Source organism: Vulpes vulpes, chromosome 8 (genome assembly GCF_048418805.1).
Source record: "Vulpes vulpes isolate BD-2025 chromosome 8, VulVul3, whole genome shotgun sequence".
In the NCBI taxonomy this organism is placed as follows: Eukaryota; Metazoa; Chordata; class Mammalia; order Carnivora; family Canidae; genus Vulpes; species Vulpes vulpes.
This window is the reverse complement of record NC_132787.1, coordinates 104,235,328-104,261,939: the sequence shown is the minus strand read 5'-3', so window position 1 is coordinate 104,261,939 and position 26,612 is coordinate 104,235,328. Positions and strand designations below refer to the sequence as shown.

Below are 26,612 nucleotides of genomic sequence, written 5' to 3'. Positions count from 1 at the left end.
CCGAAAATGGAAACTGCCAGACTGTTAAGGGCTACGTTTCACCAACACACAAGGATAACAGGGAGGAAGCCGTGTGTATGTTTGCGAGGCAGTCGTGTGCTGTGCGGGGCAGAAAGCATGGTGTAGACAGGACAGCAGATCGGTTTCTGGGTTTAGAGCGCCAATACCACGTCTTCTTTTGCAGGCATCTGTGGAGATCCCGGGCCTGCAGCTCAACAACCAGGACTATTTTCCTTATGTCTACTTCCACATCGACCTCAGTCTTCTCGACTAGAGAGATGAGCTGGCGCCACTGCGCGCTGTTCGTGCAGACTTCTTACAGACACCTTGTTCCCCTTAGCCAGAGAGCCCTACAGAATTGAGATTTTTAGAGAAATTGCTCACAAAAGTTAGTTACAGTTGTATTTATTTTTTTTAAGTTACAATAAAGAAACGCTCAGTCCTTTGAATGGTCTCTTACGTTCTAACAGAACTCAAAACTGCGCTTTACATAAACGGGAGCTGCCTGTTGAGTCGGTAGCCTGCTGCTGTTTCGTGTCTTAATGGCCATCTTGTGAGGGCGGAGGAAGACCCTTCCAGATCCCGAGCTCACTGTATCATCAGCGCTATTTCCTAACGGTCACCAGGGATGCCCAGACACAAACTCCTGTGTGTGAAATGCAGCTCTCAGCAGAAGGCCACTGCTGTTCACCCTTCTTTCTACAAGCTCGCTGTACATTTTACATCTCGAGGCTGGAGCTTGACCTCAAGGGACACATGTGAAATCTGTGCTTGGCAGGCATCCAGATGGTGTCCCCTGGACCACAGGTGTGCGGGGACAGAGGACATCACGGTCAACCCTTCATTATACTAATTCACTGGCTACATATCGGACTCTGAATTTATGATGTGGACACTAAGTTCATACATTTATTGGCATTGTCCAAAATATTATTTTATTTTTTAATGGAAAAAAGCCATTAATATTCAAACGAAAGAATCACATTAAAAAACTTAATAATATAAGAAACAGCCTCCAAGAACATTCAAGCAGCAGTCAGAGGGAGGGAAAAGTATGTCAACAGCCCATCAGTTTTCCTCAAAATATTACTTGATAAGACAACCCAATTCGCTGGCTACAACAATTCATAGAATTTTTCATTGTTTTCTTGAGATGCAAAGTTCACTGTTGCAGTGTTTTCACATGACCAATCAAGTGCTACTTCTTGGTTAAAAAGGCCACTGGTAGACTCATCTGAGTGTGAAGAATGTTCCTTCACTGCTGGGGAAATCTGCTCCCAAGAAAAGAAAACTGAAGTCTGTGCCAAGCCTCTCACAGCTCATCTCTTTCCAAATCGTCCAGCTCCACGTCACTGAGGTCAATGTCGTCTTCCACGGGAAGCTGGAAAACAAAAGCCACCGTGAGGCCCTGCAGGAGAGAGGGAATGGGGGCTCGGAGGGCCCCACGGACTCACCACAGAGGAGCAAACTCATCTCTAGAGATGCCCCGGATTACAGAGCCCATTCCTCCCTAATCCAGCTCCTGCTTTGAACACTCCCTATTATTTCACAGCCGGAAAAGCTGAGAACTTGGGTGAAGTAGGAGTTTAAACTATTACCACCTCTTTAACACCATTTAGCTTGTCCTTCTGGGGAGGAGGGGCACAAGTGTACTAGAATGAACACTAATTTCAAAGCTGTAATTCTGTATTTCTCAGACAAAAGGTACATGAATTCCAGGTTCAACGTTTGGTTTCAGAATGAGAATCAGGAAAGAGACGTCAAACACTGAAATTTTCTTGGTTGTCTCTGTCAAGAATAACCAGTGCCATGCAGCCCTGAGAGGCTGGTGAGGTCAGGTGTTTCTGACGCCACGCCAAGGCTTTATCTGGTGGAAAGGTCTTGGCTTACAACAGCAAAGATGCACAGGGATGGGGACAGTAGGAAGCAGCTGTCCAAGCACCACAATGACAAGTCCATGGCCCCGGCGACTCACCTCGCCATCCTTGCCGTCCCAAGGCTCTCTGGTGCTGATGGTGGGGAAAGCCCCACCTCCGACAGGAGCTGTAGATCCACGCCCAAAAGAGAGCTCCCTGTGGGGAAGATGACCAAAGCAAGCACATACAGATGAAGGAACAATGCTTTAAAATAATGACTTGCCCACCAGGTTCCCGTGGAGGCATCTCTCACCTCCTACTCCTGAACAGTATTATCTCAGCTCATGTAATGAAATGGTTCAGGTCTTGGCATCAGATAAAGTCAGTTACCACCAATAATTAAGAAAAACTTATTTTGCTAAAATACAAATGAAGTACACAAAACCTATCAAAATTGCATAGAACCTAGGCACAACACGGGCGTCGGCGTAACGAAACTGTAGGTAGACTTAAGACCCCTGATACACCTTATGAAAGATGGCACCTTCAAAGTGCAATTCGGTTCCTTTCCTCAGACACCTCCGAGCACACAGTAAGTAGCACTTAGACCAGCCCAGGGACACAGGCCTGGAGGTGATGGTGGCGTTTCTCACACCTCAGGCTTTAGGGCAGAGAAGAGTTCTACGATGAAACAGCACCTTATGTCTTAACTTTGACCAATTCTGACAAATATTTCACCAGAAAGACAGAGAGGCAGTCACTGGACTGGGAGCAAGCTTTCTTTAAAAGGAGCCTCCAAGCATCCTCAGGTGAAGGGTGTTTGGACCACAGGGGAAAGAGGAAAAGCGAACAGGAGTGAAGTCTCCCCTGTGTGCGTCTGATGGTTATTCAGCAGAGTGGGAAAACCGGTTAATTTGATCCACTGCCTTTGGAGACTGCATTTTACATGATGTGCTACCAGTGGCTCTTACACAGGAGCAATTGTCTCCCTAAGGGGCATGTGGCAATGGCCGCAGACATTTCTGATGGGAACAACCGTGTGTGCGCATACGTGTGCAAGGCATGCAACTGGCATCTGAAAGGTAGATCCTAAACATCTGTCACTTAGGACAGGGCAAAGATCTGGCCCTGGTGCCAACGTCGAGAAACCTTGATGTCTGAAGATCAGTTACATTCAGAAAACAGATGGTCAGTATGCTGAGACCCGACCCTACCACCACTCACCGAACCGTAAGCGTAACACAGGGCAGGATGCTGTCTATGCAGAGTACAGTGGTGTCAGCACAGCCAGTCGGCCCCATGTCTCACACAGTCTGTCTACACTGAGCTAGAATGGCTCAATTCACTATGAAGGGGCAAAGGCCAACCCAAGCGGTGGCTTATGTAAGAAATACAAACCCATGTCAACAGAACAAGGAAAGCCAGTGGTGCTATTCCTTATGAGATTAGCATCCTGAATCAGGTTATTTGTCATCTCTGAACATACGTTTCTTCATTGAAACGATGCCAATATGGACAGGAGCTGGTGTTCAAATAAAAGCTATTACCTTCCTATGTAAGCTCAGCAGCACTAAGAGCAAACAGGACTGATGGAAAGATGCCAAGCCTCCTTTAAATAGGAACGAAATTCTGAGGGAACTGTGCCTTGAGGGCAGAGTTCAATTGCTAAAAAAAAGTTTTTTCATAGCTCAGCCATGCTCCTCCCCTGTGCCACCATTTTCTCTGCAGGGCTGCATGCTATCATCTCTTCTAGGGGAGCCCGAGAAACACAGCTGCTGCCTCACACAAACCAAAGGGCCATGAACAGATATAAAACCCCAGTCCTTTTCTCAACTTCTGGGTGGGTAATGCACCCAGACACATACTTGTGTTCTGGCCAAGAGGAACGCTTTAATAGACCTTCAAGGAAGGATCTAGAAATCACTAACACTTGTGGGTTGAGTGCAGATTTCAAGTGCTGCTACTATATTCCTAGGTTGTCCATTTTAGCTTCCTCGTTGCTGACGAGCTTCTATGGGCTGTGACGAACTGCACATTTCCACCAATGTATTTCTCACTCTGCTTTTCCAAGAGCCGGGCCGCACAGGTGTGTGGTTTCTGAGCACACGTGCTGGCTGGTGTGCACATCAACCTCCCTGCCAGGAGTACACTCATCTTCACATAACCACCTTCTGGAGCTAATGGCCAGAGATGGAAGCAGTACTCCCTGAGGTCGGGGGCACAAAGCATGTGAGGGTGGCCCCTGGGTGAGACTGGCCCACTGAGACTTTTATGACAATCAGGAAGAGCTCAGTGCCAACAGCACAAAATGGCAAGATGGCCTTCACTATATAGAATCCTTCCACAGAAAAGGGAACACAGCTCTTAAAAGAGGATTTAGAAAGCAAACACCTAATTCTCCAGAATGCCAAATGCAAAGTAATTCCATTTATTGCCTGGTCTATATAAACCTAGTTTTGAACCCACACCACAAGAGAACTAAGCCACAAAACGTAACTCAAGAAAGCAAGAAGTTACCTGAGAAACTCGTTAATGCCTTGCTCGCTGAAAGACCCTTTTAGAAGAGCAAATTTCATCTTGCGGGCATTAATGGCAGCCATGGCCGGGTAGCCAAACCCTCCAATCCCCAATGCATTTTCAAGTTCCGACTGGGCTCCAGCTTCTGTCCACAGCCACCTAAAAAAACAAGCTGGTTGTTAGGATAAAGATTTCTCTCAAATTAGATGGAATCCATATAGCAGGTATTAAAAAAAAAAAAAAAAAGATTACACTATAAATATTTTATGGAACAAAATGGATGCAGGAATAAAAAGGAAGTTCACAACAATAATGTATTCTACATGTACTCTTTAAGATTTTATTTATTTACTTGACACAGAGGGCGTGTGGGTGCACAAGAAGGGGGAGTGAGTGGCAGGCAGAGGGAGAGGGAGAAGCCGGCTCATGGAACCCAACGTGGGGCTCAATCCCAGGGTCCTGGGATCATGACCTGAGATGAAAGCAGATACTTCACCACTTAACCAGCACCCAGGTGCTCCTCTACATGTTTTTTCTTTTTTTTAATATTTTTTAAAAAAGATTTATTTATTCATGAGAGACACAGAGAGAGAGGCAGAGACACAGGCAGAGGGAGAAGCAGGCTCCATGCAGGGAGTCTGACGTGGGACTCGATCCCAGGATCCCAGGATTACACCCTGGGCTGAAGGCGGCGCTAAACCGCTAAGCCACCCAGGCTGCCCTACATATTCTTTTAACTACAGTTCCTCTTACGTTCCCTACACTACCTCCAGAAGCCCCCCAAGTCTGCAAAGTTTTCCTCCCAGCCCCCAAGTTATCTACTAAACCTGGTGAATTTTCTGTCTTTATTACCTGAAATCCTACTAACATCATTTGGATGATTATGCATGCTCTCTAGGAGTATAGGAACTTCTTTGTAAAACTTACTGGCATGTTATTATTCAGCACCAGGAACATGCTCAACCACATTACTCAAGCTCTACAATGGTGAAGAGTAAAGGGCGTCAGCCGTGCTATTCTGTAGGCACACAATCCTCTGTTGAACTAATGGAGGAGGCACAAGGTCACCTGAGGGCCGGCAGGGGCAGGAGGGCGGTTGGACAGCGATCGATATTGAGGAAGAGAAGCAAAAAGCTGAACAGGAGACATACTTTATCTTAAAAATCTGCCTGTATCTAGTCCTCGCTTGGAAAAGGTAAGAAAACACACTTCTATTTCTGCTTTCTTTATCTGGCCTTCGAAGCTGTACCAGAATCCAGTTATGTGACTAAACCAAGTTTTCGCTTGCTAGCCTGGGGCCCCAACCACTATTTAAAATGACTGTTATGAAAACAATATACACCGTGGCACAGATCAGTATCTTATAAATAAGAGACCTGCATTACTTCTTTTCCTTCTAGGTGAGATTTACCTCTTAAATTTAAAAAATACCAAAGAGAAACAGGGACACATCCCACAGAAATCACAGCAGGAATCAGACACTTCAGGAACATGATGATGCTCTCCCAGCCAAATTGTATTGAGAAAATAACAACTTACCCCCACATTTTCTTTTTGTATTTGTCTGCCAACTTCAGAAGAACTTCTAAGTAAGAATTTCTGCCAGCAGCTCCTGATTTGAACAGACAAAATTTTTTAAAGGCAAAGATAAACAAGTCTGTAACATTAATCAAATAAGTGAACATTCTGAGGGCAGGCAGCACAGAGCAACTAATAGCAAGGGAGCCTCTGTTCATCGTACCAGTATCCAGAATGTGAGGCAGCACGGCTACAACACAGAGCTGATGCTCCTCACAGGTCTTCTTAGCAATGTCCTCATTGATGATCTGTGGGCCCAGAAGACAAGGGGTGGTTGGAAGGCCACAGTCACAAAACCCAAAGGTCAGCTTGACAACAAAGACTGGGCATCATCACGCTCACTGAAGAGCAAAGCAGTTCACGAGACCGAGTGACCCTTCCCAAAAAGATTGCCTCATATGCACTGTGGCACCAGTGATGGACTTCTGTGATTCATCCCTAAGCCCTTCCCCTGGGATGCTAGTGAGGCACCTATCACATGCTCAGAGCTCCACAAATAACAGCTATTACTTTGAGAACGATGACAGTGTGACCGGATGCATTCTAAGAAGCTTGGTACATGTGTACTCATGGTGTAATTATTTTAGTACTAAAAGTTGTGAAAAGTAGCAATTTGTCAGACAGGTTTTCCCCACTTGAAAGTACAGTAACACTTTAAAGAGATCATTTTAAAAGAGAAGGAAAAGAGCTCCTCTGAAAAGGCAAAGTGGGTGTCATTACTGCTTTGGTGCCTGCCACCATCAGACTGGACCGTTCCTCTTATCCCAAGTGATGGAAGCGATTTACCTCAAGCAGCTCAGGGGGCGGGGCATTCTCAGAAAACAAATCCAGGGCCCGGGAGACGATGTCAGATCGTGTCCGTCCTCCCTCATATTCCATAGGAGACTCTCCCTTCTGAAATATCTTGATTGTAGGAAACCCCCTAATCTATTAAAAAGAAAAAAATAAGACAAAATCAAATTAACATTTAATAAGGAATAAAATAAATATCTACAGATTCTAACACTACTTTATGGGTGATTTAATTGAACAATATCCCCAGCCTGCATCAGTTCAGGCCAACAGTCTGCCTACCAGGCTTAGCATTTTATATATTTGAGAGAGACAGAAAGCACAAGCAGGGAGCCCGGTGTGGGACTCCATCCCAGGATCCTGGGATCATGACCTCAGCTGAAGGATACTTAACCGACTGAGCCCCCAAGTGCTCCCAGCCAAGTTTTATTCAAAACTTACATATATATTTAATACAACTATATCTGCTCTAAGACAAATGCACCAACTTCAAAAGCAATATTAGCAACTTGTAAAAGCCTGGGCAAGCTGAAGATTTGCATTAAGCACACAGCGGAAATAGTGAGATACTAGATTTAAAAAAAAAAAAAAAAAAAAGAGTCCTAAGTTCAAGACTTAATGGTTAACAATAAAGTGCTTTAGTTTCATTACAAATGGCCAAACATCTCCTCTCCTACCGCACAGGGAGGCTTGGGATACTGGATGAAGTAACATAAAAACAATTAGCCTTACAGTTACACTCACCCCGTATCGGCTGGCCAGAAGCTGGTTAACCGTGGCATCCACAGCTGCAAGCTTCACTTTTCCCTTCGTCTGCTCTTTCACCTCTGTAGCTGCAGCAGCCCATTCGGGCTCGAGGCTACAGAAAAACACTTGCACGTTAAAAGTGTATTTTAACTCTGGGCACAAATACTTTAGCTGAGGCGTGCATTTCTGCCCAGCCCCGTGAAATCACACTTGGACAACAGGTTGTGTATAGCTCCATGCATGACATGATGCCACCCTCCCACATTCACCTCCGGGCCTTTGTCACTGCCCTCCCTGAATCTGGATGCTGGCTCCCTGTTCATCTCTGAACACATGACAGAAGAAGCTCTTGGCAGTAATGACAATGTGTAATGTCATTCGGAGTCAAAAGTTTCTCTGGAGGAGAGCTCGGGGATTACCTAGACCTGGGTCAGCTTCTTCAAAGCAAGTGAGGTGACTACACTGAAGGCACTGTAACTCAAAGAACCTGGCAAAAAGCACTTACTTTTTGCAGTGTCCACACCAAGGAGCATAGAATTCAACCATCCAAACATCGTCACTATCGAGGACATTCTTATCGAAGCTGTCGTCTGTGAGCTCGATCACATCCTTCTTATTTGAACTTTCACTCCTACCCTGTGACAGGTGACATGCGACATTCAACTCTGCTTGGCCAGAAAGCACACTACCCTGTTCTAAACAGAATTCTACAATAATCTCTTCCAATGTTAACAAAGTTTGGAGCTTTCTTTCACAGGAAAACTATCTCACTCAGATTGGGGCTATTCCTTAATAGTATTTTTGCTTGGTAAGCAGTGTTTGCTGTCAATTACCAGAACCTACAGAATAAGCTATCACATGCACCTGAATTCTATCACCTGCTGTTTTATTAAGAGAAAGCCCACATGGCTCACAGAACCACCCAGGAACACTACTCTATTCAGACTGGGCACAGCTGCTGGTTCATCCCAGGATGTTAAACGTACCACAGCTGCTACCTTTCCACAGATAAAGTCCCTACCATTCAAGAGAGCTAAATATAGAATTTAACCCCCTTTTTTTCCAAAGAAATTTTTTAAAGTTTTACTTAAATAAGTAAATAATACGTCCTCTCTACACTCAGTGTGGGGCTCGAACTCATACCCCCAAGAGCAAGAGTTGTACACTCCTCTAAGCCAGCCAGGCACCTCCAAAGAATTTTCCAAATACCAAATGGCAGAAGCAGTCAGTTCTGTTACAGGGCTTTCTGGTGCCTAGGCCAAAAGCCAGGGACTAGGGGAGACAACTGCACCCATTCAGTGATGGAGTTTGAAATCAAAGGCAAGAGTGAGGAATCTCTGGGTAAGTTCATCATCTGTAGAAGGAAGCTAGTTTTACTGATCTCTTTAAGAGTAAAGGGCCATTTAATCTACATTTTTTAGAATTTAATGCCTCTTCACAAGAACATAAGTACATCATGGTTAAACATCACATGTCATACAGGGGCATCTAAAATACCAATCCACGGAACAAGAAATTGTTTTTTGTTCCATTTGTGTAGAATTTTCCAGGATTTCAGGCTGACTACAGATATAAGCCAAGAGATCATTTAAATTGCTTTCCTCTTTGGTTAAAGCCGATCTGGTCTCTCTCTCTCCACTTTGGAACTACAAAGGCCATAGGATCCCTAAGCCCAGCTCCTCCGGCCTGGAGCTCTTTCTCTAGCTACAGCCCAAACTCTTCTATTTTAGCGCTGGGCCAATGAAGCCCATCTGTGGCCTGGTTCTTGGCCTGCAGTTGTGGCAAGGTGCCCTGGGACCAGTGACTTTTGAGGAGGCCAAATGAACAGGACGGGTGGCTGACTTCCTCTGGTATCAGCTGATGTAACCTCATGTTATTTTTTAACTGAAAATTCATTAAAATATTAGTAATAACCAAAAAAATCTATCCTCTCCAAGGAGTCCATATTCTGGCATCAAAATCATCACACGCATTAAAAATCGACAATATACAGCCTTACTTGTTTTCCAGAACTGTATCCGCCACCCCTTCCTCCAAGGCGGTCCTTCACAAGCTGGCGCAAAGCACCAAGAGCAGCATCCACAATGGCTTCACCAGTTCTGCTCCCTATAGGAAGACAAGGGACAATCACACAAATAGGCGGCGGGGGGCTGTGCGCCAGTATGACACTACCTTAATCTGTCAGTTTCATCAGATGTTTGAACACACCCAACAGTACACACATGTATTTAGCAGAGAGCCAAGTTCTCCCTACCATGCATATTGCACTGGAATTTTCACTGGGAAAGCCAAATCCCCAATTTCAGTTTGAGGTTGTTAGTGTGAACAAGAACATCCTCCTGTACACCTCTTAATACCACCTACAAATGAGAGTAACTCAGGAATGTTTACTGAACAAGGAACACATACACAGATGAATAAGAAACCTGTATCTACTTAATAAAGCAGAGAATATTTCCAAATACAAATTACCAATTGAAGAAAAAAGAAAAGAAACTTTCTATGATAATGGAGAGAAAAAAAAATCAGGAAAAAGTAGGATATGAAAGGTCTGAAAAGTCCCATAATCCAGGCCTCTTTTTTCTCTCTTGCTGACATTTATTTTAGGCTTTTTTAGGTTCTAGCTGAATTTACTCCTTGTCTAAGAAGTAACTGAATTACTGAAACTCAATAATGACAACAGCCTTTGGAAGTTTAGCCAAAACTATACTCAAGAAAAAGTCAGGAGGCTATTAACTGACTCAGAAGTATATGGACAATCTAAGCCATGAGGCTATCTTCAGAGTTCAAAGGCAAAACTCTAATAAAATTTCTTTAGAAAATTTCTTTTCTTTTCTTTCTTTTTTTTTTTTTTTTAAAGATTTTACTCATTCATGAGACACACAGAGAGAGAGAGACAAAGAGAGACAGAGGCAGAGGGAGAAGCAGGCTCCCTGCAGGGAGCCGGATACAGAACTCAATCGCAGGACCCTTGGATCACAACCTGAGACACTCAACCACTGAGCCACCCAAGTGTCCCAATTTTGTATATTTTTTTAAAAGTAGTTTCTTATCAAACGTCTGAGAACATTTTGACCTGACATTAGAAGAAAATACAGTACAGCAATATTCAGAATGTGTTCAGATGGTGTGTACTACAGCCCTGGATGACACTTCCTAACACAAAAGGCCAAGAACTGCACATAACATAGCCTTCTAGTCTGTTCCTTATCTCCAGATGCCTCCATCCTCGGAAGCAGTGCCCCTTCCACCTATCTACCTGGAAATACACCAAATTAAGAAATGCACTAGGAAAGAGAGGATTTTCTCACTCTAGACCCAAGAGTTGGCAAACTTTGTGAAGGGCCCAACAGTAATTATCTTTAGCTGGGCAGTAATTATCTTTGTCTATTGCAGCCACTCGATGCTGCCATTTTGGTGTGAAAGCAACTACAAACAGTATGTAAATAGGTATGACTGTGTTCTGAAATATAAACAGGTCTTTGCCCCTATTTTTTTTTTTTTTTACCTACCTGCTCAAATTAAAATTCCAACCAGGGGGAATGGAGCAGTTAGGGAAAGTCCTTACCCTGATAATCTTCTGGTCTGTTTTTGTTGGATCCAAAAATCTTAATAGTAGGAAATCCCTGAACACCATATTGACCTCCCAGAGACTGATGTTTATCTGCATCCACTGCACCAACTTTGACAACATCCTGTGAAAAAATAAAAGTATTACCTATTTTTCTTTCAAATAGCAGATTCCACCATTTGATTCATGTAGACTCAGGGACAAGAAAATAAAGGGCAGGATTAGGTTTATAAAAATGGAATTACTGAGGGCTTTAGCCTGGAGAAATCATTCCTACGTGGAATGATGGGGGAATGTTAAGTCAGCCCTAGAGAGGGAATTCTGTTGCTCCCAGAATTACTACAACTAAGAGTAATTATGTCGTTAATCTGGAAAATCGAATTAACGAACATAGCCAATGTAAAAATGAGATGTAAATTATCCCTTTGATCTCTACATGATTTCGGCACCGGAACAAAGGTTCTGAACTTCAATGTGCAAATTATTTTCCTATTGCACATTAAGCCCAGTTGTATACTTATTTATACATATACACCTGAATGTGGACATTTTAGAAACTTACTTTTAATGCAGTTGCTACCTTCTTCCATTCTGGTGTCAGCCTCTGGCAGTGGCCACACCTTTTGGGAGATGAAAACACAAGGCAACGATTAGTATCTTGGATCCCCAATTCAAAAATCCTCTACCAACAGTCTACTGAGTGAGTTGCACAGGGGTGGGTGCAAATGGTACCCACCGGGGAGTACATACAGGCATTAATAAAACACAATCAGGGATGTGAAGGAACTTGCCATTTTAAGGCTTTACTATAATCCTTTTTCATATACTAATTTAAAAAGTTTAAACTGTCATTTCTAACTCTATCCTGGGGTAGGAACTTTGGCATTTATCCGGTCAAGTGTACCTCAATGGGTGGTCTGAGTTAAAAGGTCAGGCAAATGCAGCTTCTTGGGGCCCATGAAATCAAGACTCCTAGAGAAGGGGTTCAGGAACCCGCATTTTATTAAGATCAATTAGTGATTCTTAAGCTCATTAAGGTTTGATATTCTGTGATCTAGTTCAACTTCTTCATTTTATAGATGAGGCATCTGTATTAAAGCCTAAGTCTCAATGCTCTTTGGCTCCCACAGAAGCATGTAGGGTTACAAATGTACATGTAATCCCAAATCTCCTAGCAAGCTAAAAAGTACTTGATACCACAAGGTAGAGATAAAAGAGTGAGAGGAAACAAGAGAGACAGAGATGAGTACACAAGGAAAAACAACTTTAATCTTCTAGGGAACAGTATTTAAAATAAATTATCCTGAACCATACAGACATGTGCTTTTAAAAAGTTATAGATACACACACCTGTTACGTTTATACCATTTATTGAGGCTGTAAACCGTTTTACTGTTCGTTTTCACTGCTGCATAACATCCATTGGATGAAGACACTATAGCCAGTTTACCCATAGGTGATTAGTTGTTTTTTAGAACAAAGTCTCCTAATTAGGTTTCTAAAAACCTACTAAGCAAATGCCACATGCCAGGACCATGAGGAGCCCTTCATACAGGATTTCAATTTCATTTCATCAACAAAACATTGAAGACAGGCCTTGTTATTTTCACCTTATGGATGAGCAGACAGAGGCTGAGAAGTTCAGAAACCTGTCCAATATCACATCACACAGGTGTCCGGTGACAGAGCTGCTGGATAGGTCTCTGTGACTCCAGGTCCCACATTCTTAATCACTATATATTATCACCTTCCGTAGGAGCCTAAGCCTATCTCAATATTTTAATAGAATCTTCTGGGAAATATCCTGAAATGCTGGTTCTACATACTTAATATCTAGTATCTTTTGCTGTTCAGGTGAGCTACTTAGAAGTCCAGGTGTCAAAATTTTATAGGATTTTGTGGCTCTTGAGTCTTCCTTTATTCTATGAAAGGACTCATATCAAAGATTGTCAAGAGTATATATTCTCTTTAATTTCGATATGAAGCATAGTAAAGACACAACAGAATGCCACAAAAATACAACACATCTCTACACCTCTACCCAGAGTTCTTCACCTGGGGTCCACAGATCCTAAAGTTGGTGGATAAAAATTCATGGGTTCCAGGAACTTTTGATGAATGGAAACCACCTCTATTTCACTAACTTGGAAATAAAGGCTTTCCTTCAATGGTGAACATTCACAGCACACCACTTGTCACAAGTGAACTCACAGCTACCTTCACATCACTTCACTACCAGTGCTGCTCCACTGATCTCCCAACCTCATTTATGCTCATCACTACTTCACGATTATGGTGTCTAGGTGTTAGATCTTCCGCTGGATCTTGGTATTTACTGTCCCAGTGCAAGAGTACTACATAACCACATCTATCTATCTATCTATCTATCTATCTATCTATCTATCTATCATCTATCCGCGCACACACACACACACACATATATATATGTATTTTTTAAAGACTTATTTATTCATTCATGATAGACATAGAGAGAGAGAGAGAGAGAGAGGCAGAGACACAGGCAGAGGGAGAAGCAGGCTCCCTGCAGGGAGCCCGACCCGGAACTTGATCCCGGGACTCCAGGATCGCGCCCCGGGGCCAAAGGCAGGCGCCAAACCGTTGAGCCATGCAGGGATCCCCCACATCAATATTTATTTTAACATTTTGATAATGGTATTTCAATATTTTAGGTTCCATGACCTCGTGTCCTTTATTTTATACATGGAAAAGGAAAACCTTTATTATGGGGAGAATTCAAAGCCTTCACCAAGCTGCCAAGTCCAAACACAAGGAGAGAGGAAAAACACTTGCTCTAATGATACCTCCTCTTCCCCAGAACACTAGGAAGCAAAACTGCCATGTTAACAGTAACCATTAACTACATGATCCAGATCCGACCTTCTCAATTGTGCTCTCTGGTTTAGTTTTAGAGTGAGGTATATTCTCTAATATTGTAGCTCCCCAAAACAATGTCAATTACTCATTCAAAAATGATTTAAAAAAAATCTAACTTATAAAAATTGCATAGAAAGGCATCCAACACTTAACAGTTTCTGTAATTATTATCTGTACATTTGCTTATATGAATGAACTAACCCATACAGAATTCTCATTTGGATTTAACAAACAAAAAACAAAAAGAAGCTTTAAAAAAAAAAAGGCATTAAGCTGAATAGTATTCACAATGTGGCAACATAAAAGTAGAGGATTTTACCTTAATTTGCTACATTGAACATTAAGTGAAATAGTCCATGAAAACTGGTATTGAGTTCCCAAAACTCAGTTTTCATGGTCTTGCAAAGGAAAAACTTAAAGCAATGAAGGAAAACCTTTCATCAAGTATAGCCTAAAATGCACCAACTCAGGTAAGAAGAATTTTTTTAAAAGATTTTATTTATTTATTCATGAGAGAGAGAGAGAGAGAGAGGCACAGACACAGGTAGAGGGAGAAGCAGGCTCCACGCAGGGAGCCCGACATGGGACTCGAATCCCGGGTCTCCAAGATCATGCCCTGGGCCGAAGGCAGCGCTAAACCACTGAACCACCCAGGCTGTCCCGGTAGGAATTTCTAAGAATTTCATTTACTACTCCCTATGTGAGTGTGGGGGGCACAGCTCACCTCTAGAAGGACTTCCTGGATCTCAAACCACCACACAGTTTATCTGTAAGACACACAGCCGGCTGGGGCTCAGGGAACCTGCAGGCTCCTAATTTACAGAAGTACAGCCTCGTGCACATTTTGCAGTTCCCATTAATCTGCTTCTACACTTCTATTTGTTGGGTTTTTGTTTTGTTTGCGTTACATGCTTAACTACACACACAATTAGTTCAATACTGTATTTTGACTACGTATAATTGTGCATCATTAATTTCAATATAATTACATCTTTATTCTACAAGGTTTTTTTTTTTTTCCCCAGCAATGCATGTAAGGCAAGAGAAGAATTTTTTTTTTTAAGATTTATTTATTTATGATAAACACACACACACAGAGAAAGAGAGAGAGAGAGAGAGAGAGAGAGGCAGAGACACAGGAGGAGGGAGAAGCAGGCTCTATGCCAGGAGCCTGACATGGGACTCAATCCTGGGCCTCCAGGATCGCGCCCTGGGCCAAAGGCAGGCGCCAAACCGCTGAGCCACCCAGGGATCCCCGACAAGAGAAGAATTTTAAAATTAGACCAGATTTTTCTAATATTTCTGGAAGCAACTCTCAAGAAACAAAATGGAATCACTAGTTCTTCCCTTTCCTGGGCCCAATATTCTTTCACCATGAGTTTCCCTTCCATCAAGATCCTACTTAACCCATCACTGAGATATATATATATATATATATATATATATATATATATATATTTTTTTTTTTTTTTAATTACAAGAAAATTTTCTTTCTTTTTTCTTGCAACAATTAGTTACTTCAACCATTTTTTTCCAACCATTTACTTCCAACCATTTTCCAGTTAAAGGCCATGGAGACTCCATCTCCACGGCCTTTAACTGACACCACTTCAGGCAGTCTCCCATCCCCTTCTCTACTTCTTTTGAACAAGCAGTATACTAGATAAACTAGACGGCTGAATAAGAGCACATTTTCATGTAATATTTCCCCTAATTTTATAAAGTACCATCAATATCCCACAACTGTTTTATACTTACCATGGAGCATAGAATTCTACCAACCACAAATTATCACTTTGAATAACTTCCCGGTTGAAATTTGATGGTGTTAGTTCAATCACATCATCGCTGGAGGAATAAAGACCGTTTGCTGCTAGGAAGAAGGTGCAGCTCATCAGACCTGTGGTAAGGACACAAAGCACAGCATGAGTGAAAGGGTTCATGCTCCAGCAGCCAACTCGGACAATGGGGGTCTTCTATTGTTCAAGGTCCTTCTGGGGCAGGGTCCCTTGGACCCCCAGTGCCCTCCCCTTCTCCCGCTCACTGCAGGGCACAGCAAGTAGGAAACAGAGGCCATATGCTCACCTCTTGAGCTGCGGCCAGAAAAAGATTTCTTACTTCGTGCTTATGCACTAACATCTTCATTCTTTACAGTCACCTTGTGAGGTAATACTACTGTTGTTTTATGGGCAAGGACACTGAAAAGCTGGGAGGCCTCCCTGTGACCCTAGGCAATCCACGCAGCATTATTTCTCGTGTTATTCAGTTGCAATATTAGCACACCATCTTTATTACTACTTTTGGAGGAAAAATTGTGTTTCCTCTACTAAAATAGGACTATCAAGGGCAGTAATTGCTTTTATAAATATTTTTATTTCTGCTAACACTATTCATGGCAATCACCCAGCACAGGCAATGCTGTTGAATGAGCTTACAAAGATTTTTCATATAAATGCTATAGAGGATGAGGGCAGCCCAGGTGGCTCAGCAGTTTAGCGCCGCCTTCAGCCCAGGGTGTGATCCTGGAGACCTGGGATCGAGTCCCACGTCGGGCTCCCTGCATGGAGCCTGCTTCTCCCTCTGCCTGTGTCTCTGCCTCTCTCTCTCTCTCTCTCTATGAATAAATAAATAAAATCTTAAAAAAAAATAAAGTGAGGATGGAGTCTTGTCGTTATTATTGATAGCACAGTTTAGCCACACGGTGGACCAAGTGCATTTTGGCTGGCTACTCCAGGAACTGAAAGGTAATTTTTAACTGTTATACAGGAAGAAAAGTTCCAAACTGACTTATGAATATTTTAAGAACTCAAAAGTTTTTTGAATAGGTAGTACTACCAAAATTCCACCTCCTCCTTTTAAATATATGTAGAATTTTTGTTTTCCAATTGCATTGCATCTAATACCTTCAGAATAATGCCTAATAATGGACTATTCTTGACTTTAATATTTTCTTATTTGCTGGCTTTGGAGTTGAAACAGATAAACTTTATGATAGTAAAGGAATTCCTACCTGTTACTTCCTCTTTAGCATCTACGAAGATGACTGTATTTCTTTTTATCTATTGATGCAATAAACTATGAAACTGCCCTGTCTTCTAAGGCAGCGTGTGTGCATCATTGCAATCACATTTACATGTCTTGTAGATAGTATCTGGAAAATTTCAAATGGAGCTTTTTGGAATAGCTCAATGGTGTATTTCTTTTGGAAGGAGTATACACCAATGTTAACGCTTCTGTTGCTAAATCTTCTACCTCATAGTTACATAGCGCTTTCAATTTTCAAATCACTCTCAAATACGTTAGACCACTTGGTGTTTCACAGCATTGATAACCTGAGAGCAGGAATAATCCTGCTTTTGTAAATAAGGAAGCAAAGGCACATCTACTGGCCCATCTGTGGTCTCTGACGTCTATTTCCAAGTTCTTCCCATTAAACCACAGTTGTCTTTTTAGTGCTCAGGATAAAATGGTTCAGTAGGTCATGGGCATGAATAAACCAAGTAATGATGTTGTTCAAAAAACTGCATCCGAGGGGTGCCTGGCTGGCTCAGTCAGCAGAGCTGAGCATGCAACGCTCAGTCTCAAGGATGTGAGTTCAAGCCCCACACCGGGCATGGAGCCTACTTTAAAAAAAAGATATTGCATCTCAATTATAGATTGGCTAATATCGGAATTTATGAAATAAAACTGTGGACTTTACTAAGGGGGACATGAGAGGTTATCATGCAGGAAGATTTGCTTTATAGAGAGTTTTCTAGCTCCAATGCAGACCGGTTGGGGAAACTCTCAAGAGAGTGGTGGCACCCAAACCTAGGGAAAGATGGAATGGGCAGCAGTGACACACGTTACTGGGAGATCAAATAGGAGATGGAAAATGAACTGCTGGATTTAATGACAAATCGCTGGGACCCAGGACAGCTGTGGTGAAGGACTGAGAATAAGCAGCAGCCAATTTGCAAACGACTGGAGAGGGTAGGAGGGAACAAGTTGATGAAAACAGGTAACTCTTTAAAACAAATTTTATTAGAAAGAGCACAAGAGAGCAAGCAAACCTGCGGTAGAAGGAAGGTTTCTTTTTAAAGTCGAGAGTGATCTGAGCAAGAAGGGAAAAAATATGGGGAGTGGGAGAGGTTCAAGATAAAGGGGAGGAATAATGAAATAAAATGCCTGGAATGAGGAAGGGAGGGAACCAGGGTGACAGGGGCAGCCCAGGACAAGATGGCCTCCTTTTCCACTTCAAGAGGTGGGAAAGGGTGCATGTGGATGGAGGTCAAGCCAACCAAAGTGGGGTTTTCTTGATAACCTCTACTGTCCAATATGGCAGCCACTTGCCACATGCAGCTGCCCCTACATGTGCAAACAGCATAAAGAGTGCACTATATTTTGATGACTTGGTAGGAGGAAAAAAGTATCTTATTAGTATTTTTGATATTGATTACATGCTAAAATGATATCTTATAGACACTTGGGAAATTTATATTAAAATTAATTTCACCTATTTCTTTTAAGCCTTTTAAATGTGGTTAACAGAATATTTAAAAATTAGATATGAAGCTTGCATTATCATCTCCATGGGACTGTGCTGCTCAATTATATTTTTGTTGTTGCAGGAAAGGTTAAGGGGAGCTTGACATATTTAACAAAGTAAATTAAGAATCCAAGCAGAGTCCTAATTCTGAATAAGCTTAGAACTTAAGACTGGTCCTGGAAAATCTCCACAGAGATCTACTTTCTAAAGTTTTTTTTTTTTTTTTAAATCAACATGAATTAATACTTGTTCGATACACTGAGCTCACTGAAATTTTTGAAAATGCAAAAGAAAACCCATCAACAGTTCCACTAGAATGGGCAGTATTTTGCTGAATATTCTTACTGACATTTCTATGTAACTCAGAGCTCTAAAACTTCATATTTATATGCATGTGGTCATTCTATACATTCCTTTCTGTAACCTTTTTTCACTCAAAATAAGTCAGACTGGGTGGCTCAGAGGTTCAGCGCCGCCTTCAGCCCAGGACCTGATCCTGGAGACCCGGGATCGAGTCCCACGATGGGCTCCCTGCATGGAGCCCGCTTCTCCCTCTGCCTGTGTCTCTGCCTCTCTGTATGTATCTCATTAATAAATTTAAAAAATCTAAAAAAAAAATAAATCAGATATTTTCTATATAATTATGGATTCCTTATCACTCTCATCCCCTATATAGCCATTATCATGTTGCCAATCCACGACCAACAGAATTTATTTCTGATTTGTCTCTATTAACAGACCAATGCTGAAAATTCTTTTTTTTTTTCAATGCTGAAAATTCTTATACTTTCCCTTCCCCTCAAATAAATATACATATTTTCTTAAGAGATGATCTTACAGGGGTACTGGGGGAAGAGCTATTTCAATATATGTATCTGTCCAAAAACCCTCCAGAAACTGACATGGTAACTAAGAATACTGAAATAGCACCACACACCAGGCACTAGCTAAACAATTAAGATATATTAACTCATTTCAAGAACTTTATGTGCTCATTTTTACACCAGGAAACAGAGCCACAGAAAGACTAGCTTGCCCAAGGCCACATAATTGGAAAGAGATAGAACACTGTTATGCAATCCAAATTTTTAACCAAAGGACTGAGACTGCATTAGTATAATCCGAAGGAGGGCCATTAGGTAGATTGTGGGAGGAGATTTAGGTCCTCTCCCTTCTCCTGTCAATCACGGACAGCAGATGTTACAAGCAGGCTGGCTTCACGGAAGGGGACGGACCATGATTTTTACCTAAGGAATGTGCTTCCTTTCCCTACAGGGATGGTCATGACATCAGTGTAACATGGACGAGGGTTTGGGTCCCCCCCCCCCCAGCAATGGTGTTTGGCTTATTTGTCTTTAAATTTTGCCTAATTCTCACAAGAGCCTCCTCTTTCTTTAAAAGGCTCTCCAACGGAGATGTCTTGATAATAAAGATTGGGGCCCCAAATTCCTTAAAAGGCACAATGACCTCGTAGGGCCTAGAAAGGAATTGAACATAATACTCAGAAACACAGATTACAAGATGTATAGATTCCAATAGCATGAAAGAAGCCAGTAACTACTCCCTACAAAAACCCTCAAGAGGGATCCCTGGGTGGCGCAGCGGTTTGGCGCCTGCCTTTGGCCCAGGGCGCGATCCTGGAGACCCGGGATCGAATCCCACGTCGGGCTCCCGGTGCAAGGAGCCTGCTTCTCCCTCTGCCTGTGTCTCTGCCTTTCTCTCTCTCTCTGTGTGACTATCATAAATAAATAAAAAAAAAAATTAAAAAAAAAAAAAAACCCTCAAGAAAACCAACAACAACAATAAAAAACAAAAAAACAAAAAAAACAAAAAACCCGGGGCCACTTAAGATGATAAAGTAAATCGATCTCGACTAGTAATGTTCTGTTTCTACAATTCACACGGCGGTTCCACTCACGGATAATGAGCACCAATGGGAAATTGGAACATCCGAGTGTCTAGCATCCCTGGGAGCAGATGGTTTTGCCATCTGTGGCTCCCCATTATCCCTCCACAGTAGCTAAGGATGTTATAAATCCACATCAGCAGCATCTCTGTCCCACCACACCTGCTAGGAAGAAGAGTACAAGATCCCAAAAGCAGTCATCTAGAAACCAACAGGGCTCCCCCCCCCCAAAAAAAATAAACCGCTCACGCCGTGTAATCAAGTAACGAGTTAACTGACAGGATCACTGACCCTTTCCGAGCCGAGTCTGAATTCGCCCCGAGGGAAACTGAACGCAGACCGGAACCTGTTCCCCTCCTGTACCTTCTCCGCAGGAGTCCCGCCAAGTGTTCGTACCTTGCCTCCTCCCGGGAGACCTCTACGAACCCCCCACCCCGAGCAGCACCCAGAGCGGGGTGGTGCGTGGTGCCGGCTCCCGGGCTCCCGGCTAGTAACGCGGGGGCGGGCCGGGGCGCCGCGGGTGGCACCGAGCGGAGCCACAGAAGCGACGGGATCCTCCTCCACCGCAGTCCCTGCGCTTCCTAAAACAGACCTTTACGCGACCCATGGAAGGCCGCCGCTCCATCTAGTTTCTCGGAGTCCAAGCCCCCGGCTCAGGGGCTCTGGGAGGGCACCGTCCCCCTTCCCGGCCACGCTCCGGCCTGCTTCCGCTTCCAGGGCTGGGCTCTGCTCCCGGGTGCCCCTCCGTGGGGTGCCCCTCCGTGGGGTTCCCCCGAACACCCCCGCCAGGGCCCGGGCTGCTCCGCGCGGCTCCCACGCAGCTCCCGGCCTCGGCTGCCCGCGCCCGCACCCGCGCCCCCGCCGCCGCCGCCCCGAGGCCGCCAGGGCCCCGCACCCCCACCGCAGCCCGCCCCGCCCTCCCGAGGGCAGCCCCCGCGGACGACGAGGCCGCGCGCCTACCCAGCACCAGGCGAGCCATGCCGAGCGCCCGGGCCGCCGCGTCGTCCCGCCGCCGCCTGAGCTCCGCGCGCCGCGCCCCCGCCGCCCCACGTCCCGCCCTCAGCCCGTGAGGCAGGCGCCGGGCGGCGCGGCGGGGACGGGCCGGAAGGCGCTCGCCAAGCCGTGGCCGCCGCTCATTGGTGGCCGCGGGCCTCGCTCACTCGCGCAGCCAATGGGAGGCGGCCGGGTAGAGGTTCCCGGTTTGATTTTTTTCTCGGGGGCGGAGCCAGCGGCGGAAGGAGGGACTTGCTGGGGGCGGGGCGACGCCTCCTTTACCTCGGGGCGGGGGGTGGGGGGCGCTGGGTCCATCCCTGGGCCTGTGCGCTCGCGGCCTCTGCCCTGGGGGGCCCGGCGCCCGGTTCCTGTTAGTCTTCGGGTCTTTATTCTGTTTCCCTCCTGGCCTTTAGGGCGGCCGTTGCCACCCTCTCCCCACCCCTTGACCTCTTTGTCCCCCTCCCCCTCCCCACCCCATGGGGGGGTTTCTCGTGCCTGGACGAGGATTCCAGCAACCGCTTGCTAAGCACGTGCTGTATACACCATCGTTCGACACGTATTTATTTTGTTGAATTACTTTAAAAGTTCCTCGGTCCGGGGCACCCATAGGATGGGGTCCCCCTGGAGGCCCGCGGGGTTCAGCTTCAGCGCTCCTCCTGCGAGGGCCCGAGCAGCGCCCCCGGGGTCACGCACGTGCTTTGCGAAATTTGCAAAAAGTCCAATATCTTAAGCGTAGCAGGCTAAGATCCCTTTCCCCTTCTGGCTGCGGAGGGGCCTTGGAGCATTTTGTTTCTGTGTTAGGGTTTATTATTGTTATTATTTTCGTATATTTTTTTATTGCAGTTCTATTTGCCAACATATAGCATATCACCCAGTGCTCGTCCCATCAGGTGCCCCCCTCAGGGCCCGTCACCCAGTCACCCCATCCTCCCCCGCCCACCTCCCCTTCCACCACCCCTTGTTCGTTTCCCAGAGTTAGGGGTCTCTCCTGGTCTGTCGTCCTCACTGATATTTCCCACTCATTTTCTCTGCTTTCCCCTTTATTCCCTTTCACTATTTTCCCCCCAATATTTTATTCCCTAAATGAATGAGACCATATAATGATTGTCCTTCTCTGATTGACTTATTTCACTCGGCATAATACCCTCCAGGTCCATCCACGTGGAAGCAAATGGTGGGTATTTGGCATTTCTAATGGCTGAGTAACATTCCATTGTATACATAGACCACAGCTTTATCCATCATCTTTCAGTGCACACCGAGGCTCCTTCCACAGTTTGGCTATTGTGGACCTTGCTGCTATAAACATCGGGGTGCAGGTGTCCCGGCGTTTCACCGCATCTGTATCTTTAGGGTAAATCCCCAGCAGTGCAATTGCTGGGTCGTAGGGTAGCTCTACTTTTAACTTTTTGAGGAACCGCCACACAGTTTTCCAGAGGGGCTGCACCGGTTCACATTCCCACCAACAGTGCAAGAGGGTTCAAGAAGAGTTTATTTCTCTGTAGCGGTTCATATGGAAGACAACTCTGGTTCTGGCCAGAGCGTGGAGCATTTAGTGGAGGCCAGGAGTGGTGAGGCCCTGTAGTGCTTCCTGGAGGAGGTGGCACTAGAGCTGAGTCTGAAAGATTTGCCGGGCACACAGAAGAGAAAGTCATCCAGGCATAGGAGGAAGCAAAGGGAGTGAAGAAGGCCCAGCAGGGGGAACTGACCAGGCCAAGGAGTCTGAGAGGAAGCTGGCAGCAAGCGCCGGATGATGGGCTGGTGCAGCGCTGGGGTGCTGCGTCACATCTGGAAATAACCCAGATTGGGCACTGGGCCCTGTGGATCCCTGATTTTTAATCCTCCAAGATCTCTCTGGGTTTACTGAGGACATTGTAAAATTAAAGATTTGTCAGGGCGATCAGTGGTGGCCTCCCAAACAAACAGCTCTAACATCTCGGTGGTCTACGCCATAATGCTTTGTTTCTTGCTCTTACTGGAAAGCAGCTTTCTTTTCTTTTCTTTTTTTTTTAATAATAAATTTATTTTTTATTGGTGTTCAATTTGCCAACATACAGAATAACACCCAGTGCTCATCCCGTCAAGTGCCCCCCTCAGTGCCTGTCACCCATTCAGCTTTCCATGTGGTGACTCAGGGATTCTGGATTCTCTTATCTTGCAATACCACCATCTTCTATAACATGCAATCTCAGCATGGGAGATATTACCCTAAATGGGGCAAACTTGGTTTTGGGGGAAGGCTAGTGAAAAAAATCTTAGATATTATAAGGGCTACAATACCTAAACAGATATACAGTATCTGTGTTTTTCATATTTCATGAGAGAGATGAATTTAGGGAAAAGAATGTCTAAAAAGTCTCCTCAGGGGGATCATCATAATAATAACTATTAAAAAAAAGACTGAGATACACTGTTCTAGAATAGGACTGCCCAGTGAAACTCTGTCAGCCACAACCACATACAAAATTTAAAAATTTCTAGTAGCCACATGAAAAAAGTAAAAAGAACACCTGAGACAAATATAACATTGTATGTTAACTATAGTGGAATTAAAATAAAAAAATTTTTTTAAAAGATTTTATTTATTTATTCATGAGAGACACATAGAGAGAGGCAGAGACATCAGCAGAGGGAGAAGCAGGCTGCCCGCAGGGAGCCTGATGTGGGACTTGATCCCGGGATCCTGGGATCACATCCTGAGCGGAAGGCAGACTGTTCAACTGCTGGGCCACCCAGGCATCTCTAAAATAAAAAAAATTTTAAAAAGAAAAACAGATTAAATTTAACAATATAATTAAACCCAAAATAGCCCAAATGTTATCATTTCAACATGTAATCCCATAAAAATGATTAATGAGCTGTTTTCCTTTTTTTCATGCCAAATCTTTGAAACTCCGAGTACATTTTATACCCACAGCACATCTCAGGTTAGACTGGCCACATTCCAAGTGGTCAATAACCACATCTAGCTAGTGGCTACTGTATTGGACAGCACAGTTCTAGAACCTTCATTGAGTCTTTGGTTCTTCCGCAAAGTTAGGAGCAAAACAGGGACCAGGAGAATTGCACAGGTAGTTCCAGCCTGGCCTGCTAGTATCCTTCTGCTCACATTCCATTGGCCAGAGCCAGCCATGTGGCCCCAACTTACCCACAAGGGAGGCTGGAAACAGTGTTCTGTGTCCAAGAAGAGAAATTGGATTGGTTGGGATCGAGACAATCTCTGCTGTAGTATGTACTCTGGCCTCCAAATATCCATGCTACTCCTCCTCCACCCATCGAACACACTTGGTCCCTCCCCAAGGGACTTGACCCGATGTCTGTCACTGTAGTCAGCTCAAAGACCTGGATGTCTGGTGATATCTTGACTTCCCCAGGTCAGGGTGAGAGTTCTCATGATATAGACCATAACTAATGAACTAAAAAGAAGAGCTATCCCTTCACCCCCAAACTCTGAATGTATGATGTTGGGGCAGGGCAGGAGAATCATAATAAATATATCTTCAAAAGGAGAAAAGTGGAAAATACATGGCAGTCTGTGGTTCAGAGCAATTCTGAAATCCATGGTGGTTGGACTCTGTAAGGCTCCCGTACTGAGGAAAGACAGTTCAACTAGGCTCTGATTCTGCTCTCTGGGAGGAACTCTGGGGCCCTGCTCCACCCTCTGGAAGGCGTGCCCTGGTGATTGGTCTCCTACCCACCTCTGAAGTGGGAGCTGGGCAGCCTGCTCTCCGAGGGGGCCTCCTAGCCCTCAAAACCTGTCTCTTGCCTGTGGAAGATTGGGAGTCCAGGGCTTTTCTTGTTTTGTGTTTTGCCTTTTGTTTTGCTTTAAATGAACTTTTAATTAAAATATAACATTGTTATTGGCTGGATTGTATCTCCCTCAAATCCATAATGCCTTAGTTTCCAATGACTGTATTTCGAGATAGGGCCTTTAAAGAGGTAGTTACGGGTAGTAGGTGAGGTCGAAGGGTGGGGCCCTGATCCAATAGGACTTTTGTCCTCACAAGAAGAGGAGAGGCACCCAGAGTAAGCACACACAGAAGCAAAACCCTGTGAGGACCCAGTTGGAAGCAGCCATCTGCGAGCCAAGGAAGGAGGTCTCCCCAGGATCAAACCTCGAACTCAGATTCCCAGCCTCCAGAGCCCTGAAACAATGCATTTCAGTTGTTTAAGCAACCTTCCCCCCCCCCACCCCCCGCCACCCGCCCCACCCCATCTGTGGTGCTTTGTCATGGCAGGCCCAGCACACTAACACAAACACACATACAGAAAAAGAGCACAGTTCTTTAAGGGTAACAGCCACTTGACATTTTCCTAAAGTGAAATATGCCATTTAACCCGCATCCTAGAGGAACCCCTGGCACCCCTTTCAAAAGATAACTAATATCGTGAGTTGTCATTATAGATTGGTTTTGCCTGTCCTGGCACTTCATTAACATACATCAGTATGCACTATTTTGAGTCTAGCTTCTTTCGCTCAGAGTTATGGTGCTGAGATTCAGTCATATAACTCCTGGTTGCGCTTCATTGTCTGAATAGCCCACGGTCTACCTCTCCTCCTCTCCATGGACAGAGAAGACTGGCTTTGTGCGGTATTTAAAGATTTATGTATTTATTTTAGAGAGAGAGAATGCAAGTGAGTGAGGGGAGGGGCAGAGGGAGAAGCAGACTCTGAGCTGAGAGTGGAGTCGAACTCGGGGCTCAATCCCAGGACCCTGAGATCACCACCCGAGCAGAAACCAAGAGTCGGCTGCTTAACTGACTGTGCCACCCAGGTGCCCTATTATGTGATGTTTGAAAGACCAGACACACACCTGCTACAGGCTGTTTTCAAGGTGTTGCCAAGTGTATGGTGGCCTGTTACAGTTTAAATCTCAGCTCAAACAAATAACCTTATTACCACAAACTATTTAGTAGGCCCGAGTTCACTTGTTAAGTGTTACTTGGTATGAAAGAATTAGGTTAGGTTATGACAAAAAGAATCAGCTAGTCTATGGACTTAGGCATGTGGATGCTTCCCTCAACCCTGTGCCTTTTTTTTTTTTTTTTTTTTTTTTTTTTATGATAGTCACACAGAGAGAGAGAGAGAGAGAGGCAGAGACACAGGCAGAGGGAGAAGCAGGCTCCATGCACCAGGAGCCCGACATGGGATTCGATCCCGGGTCTCCAGGATCGCACCCTGGGCCAAAGGCAGGCGCCAAACCGCTGCGCCACCCAGGGATCCCAACC

At 44.5% G+C, this 26,612-nt stretch overlaps 2 protein-coding genes across 5 annotated transcripts in view; one reads left to right on the top strand and one right to left on the bottom strand.

Annotated features, from left to right (window-relative positions):
- The window catches only part of ATP6V1C2 (ATPase H+ transporting V1 subunit C2), a 52,272-nt gene extending 51,823 nt beyond the window's left edge, over nucleotides 1-449 (top strand). For all 3 annotated transcript variants that reach the window (XR_012003236.1, XM_072767716.1, XM_072767717.1), the window contains one exon: nucleotides 185-449. Coding sequence is in view for 2 of the 3 variants with exons in the window: in XM_072767716.1 (XP_072623817.1) it covers nucleotides 185-274 (90 nt within the window). In the remaining variant the exon portion in view is untranslated. The remainder of the gene's footprint in view (nucleotides 1-184) is intronic.
- PDIA6 (protein disulfide isomerase family A member 6) lies at nucleotides 390-21,484 on the bottom strand. Of its 2 annotated transcripts, none has more exons than XM_072767718.1 (13): nucleotides 21,351-21,484; nucleotides 15,715-15,856; nucleotides 11,624-11,681; nucleotides 11,059-11,185; nucleotides 9,490-9,596; nucleotides 7,996-8,126; nucleotides 7,488-7,602; nucleotides 6,738-6,878; nucleotides 6,115-6,199; nucleotides 5,913-5,985; nucleotides 4,374-4,532; nucleotides 1,976-2,072; nucleotides 390-1,381 (listed from the first exon to the last, which is right to left on the bottom strand). In XM_072767718.1, the coding sequence occupies exons 1-13, from the start codon at nucleotides 21,367-21,369 to the stop codon at nucleotides 1,313-1,315; spliced, it is 1,323 nt and encodes a 440-aa protein (XP_072623819.1). In that variant the 5' UTR covers nucleotides 21,370-21,484; the 3' UTR covers nucleotides 390-1,312. The 2 variants fall into 2 exon arrangements, with proteins under 2 accessions (XP_072623819.1, XP_072623820.1); XM_072767719.1 differs by lacking the exon at nucleotides 21,351-21,484 and adding an exon at nucleotides 20,983-21,136.
- Between the last annotated feature and the right edge of the window lie 5,128 nt (nucleotides 21,485-26,612).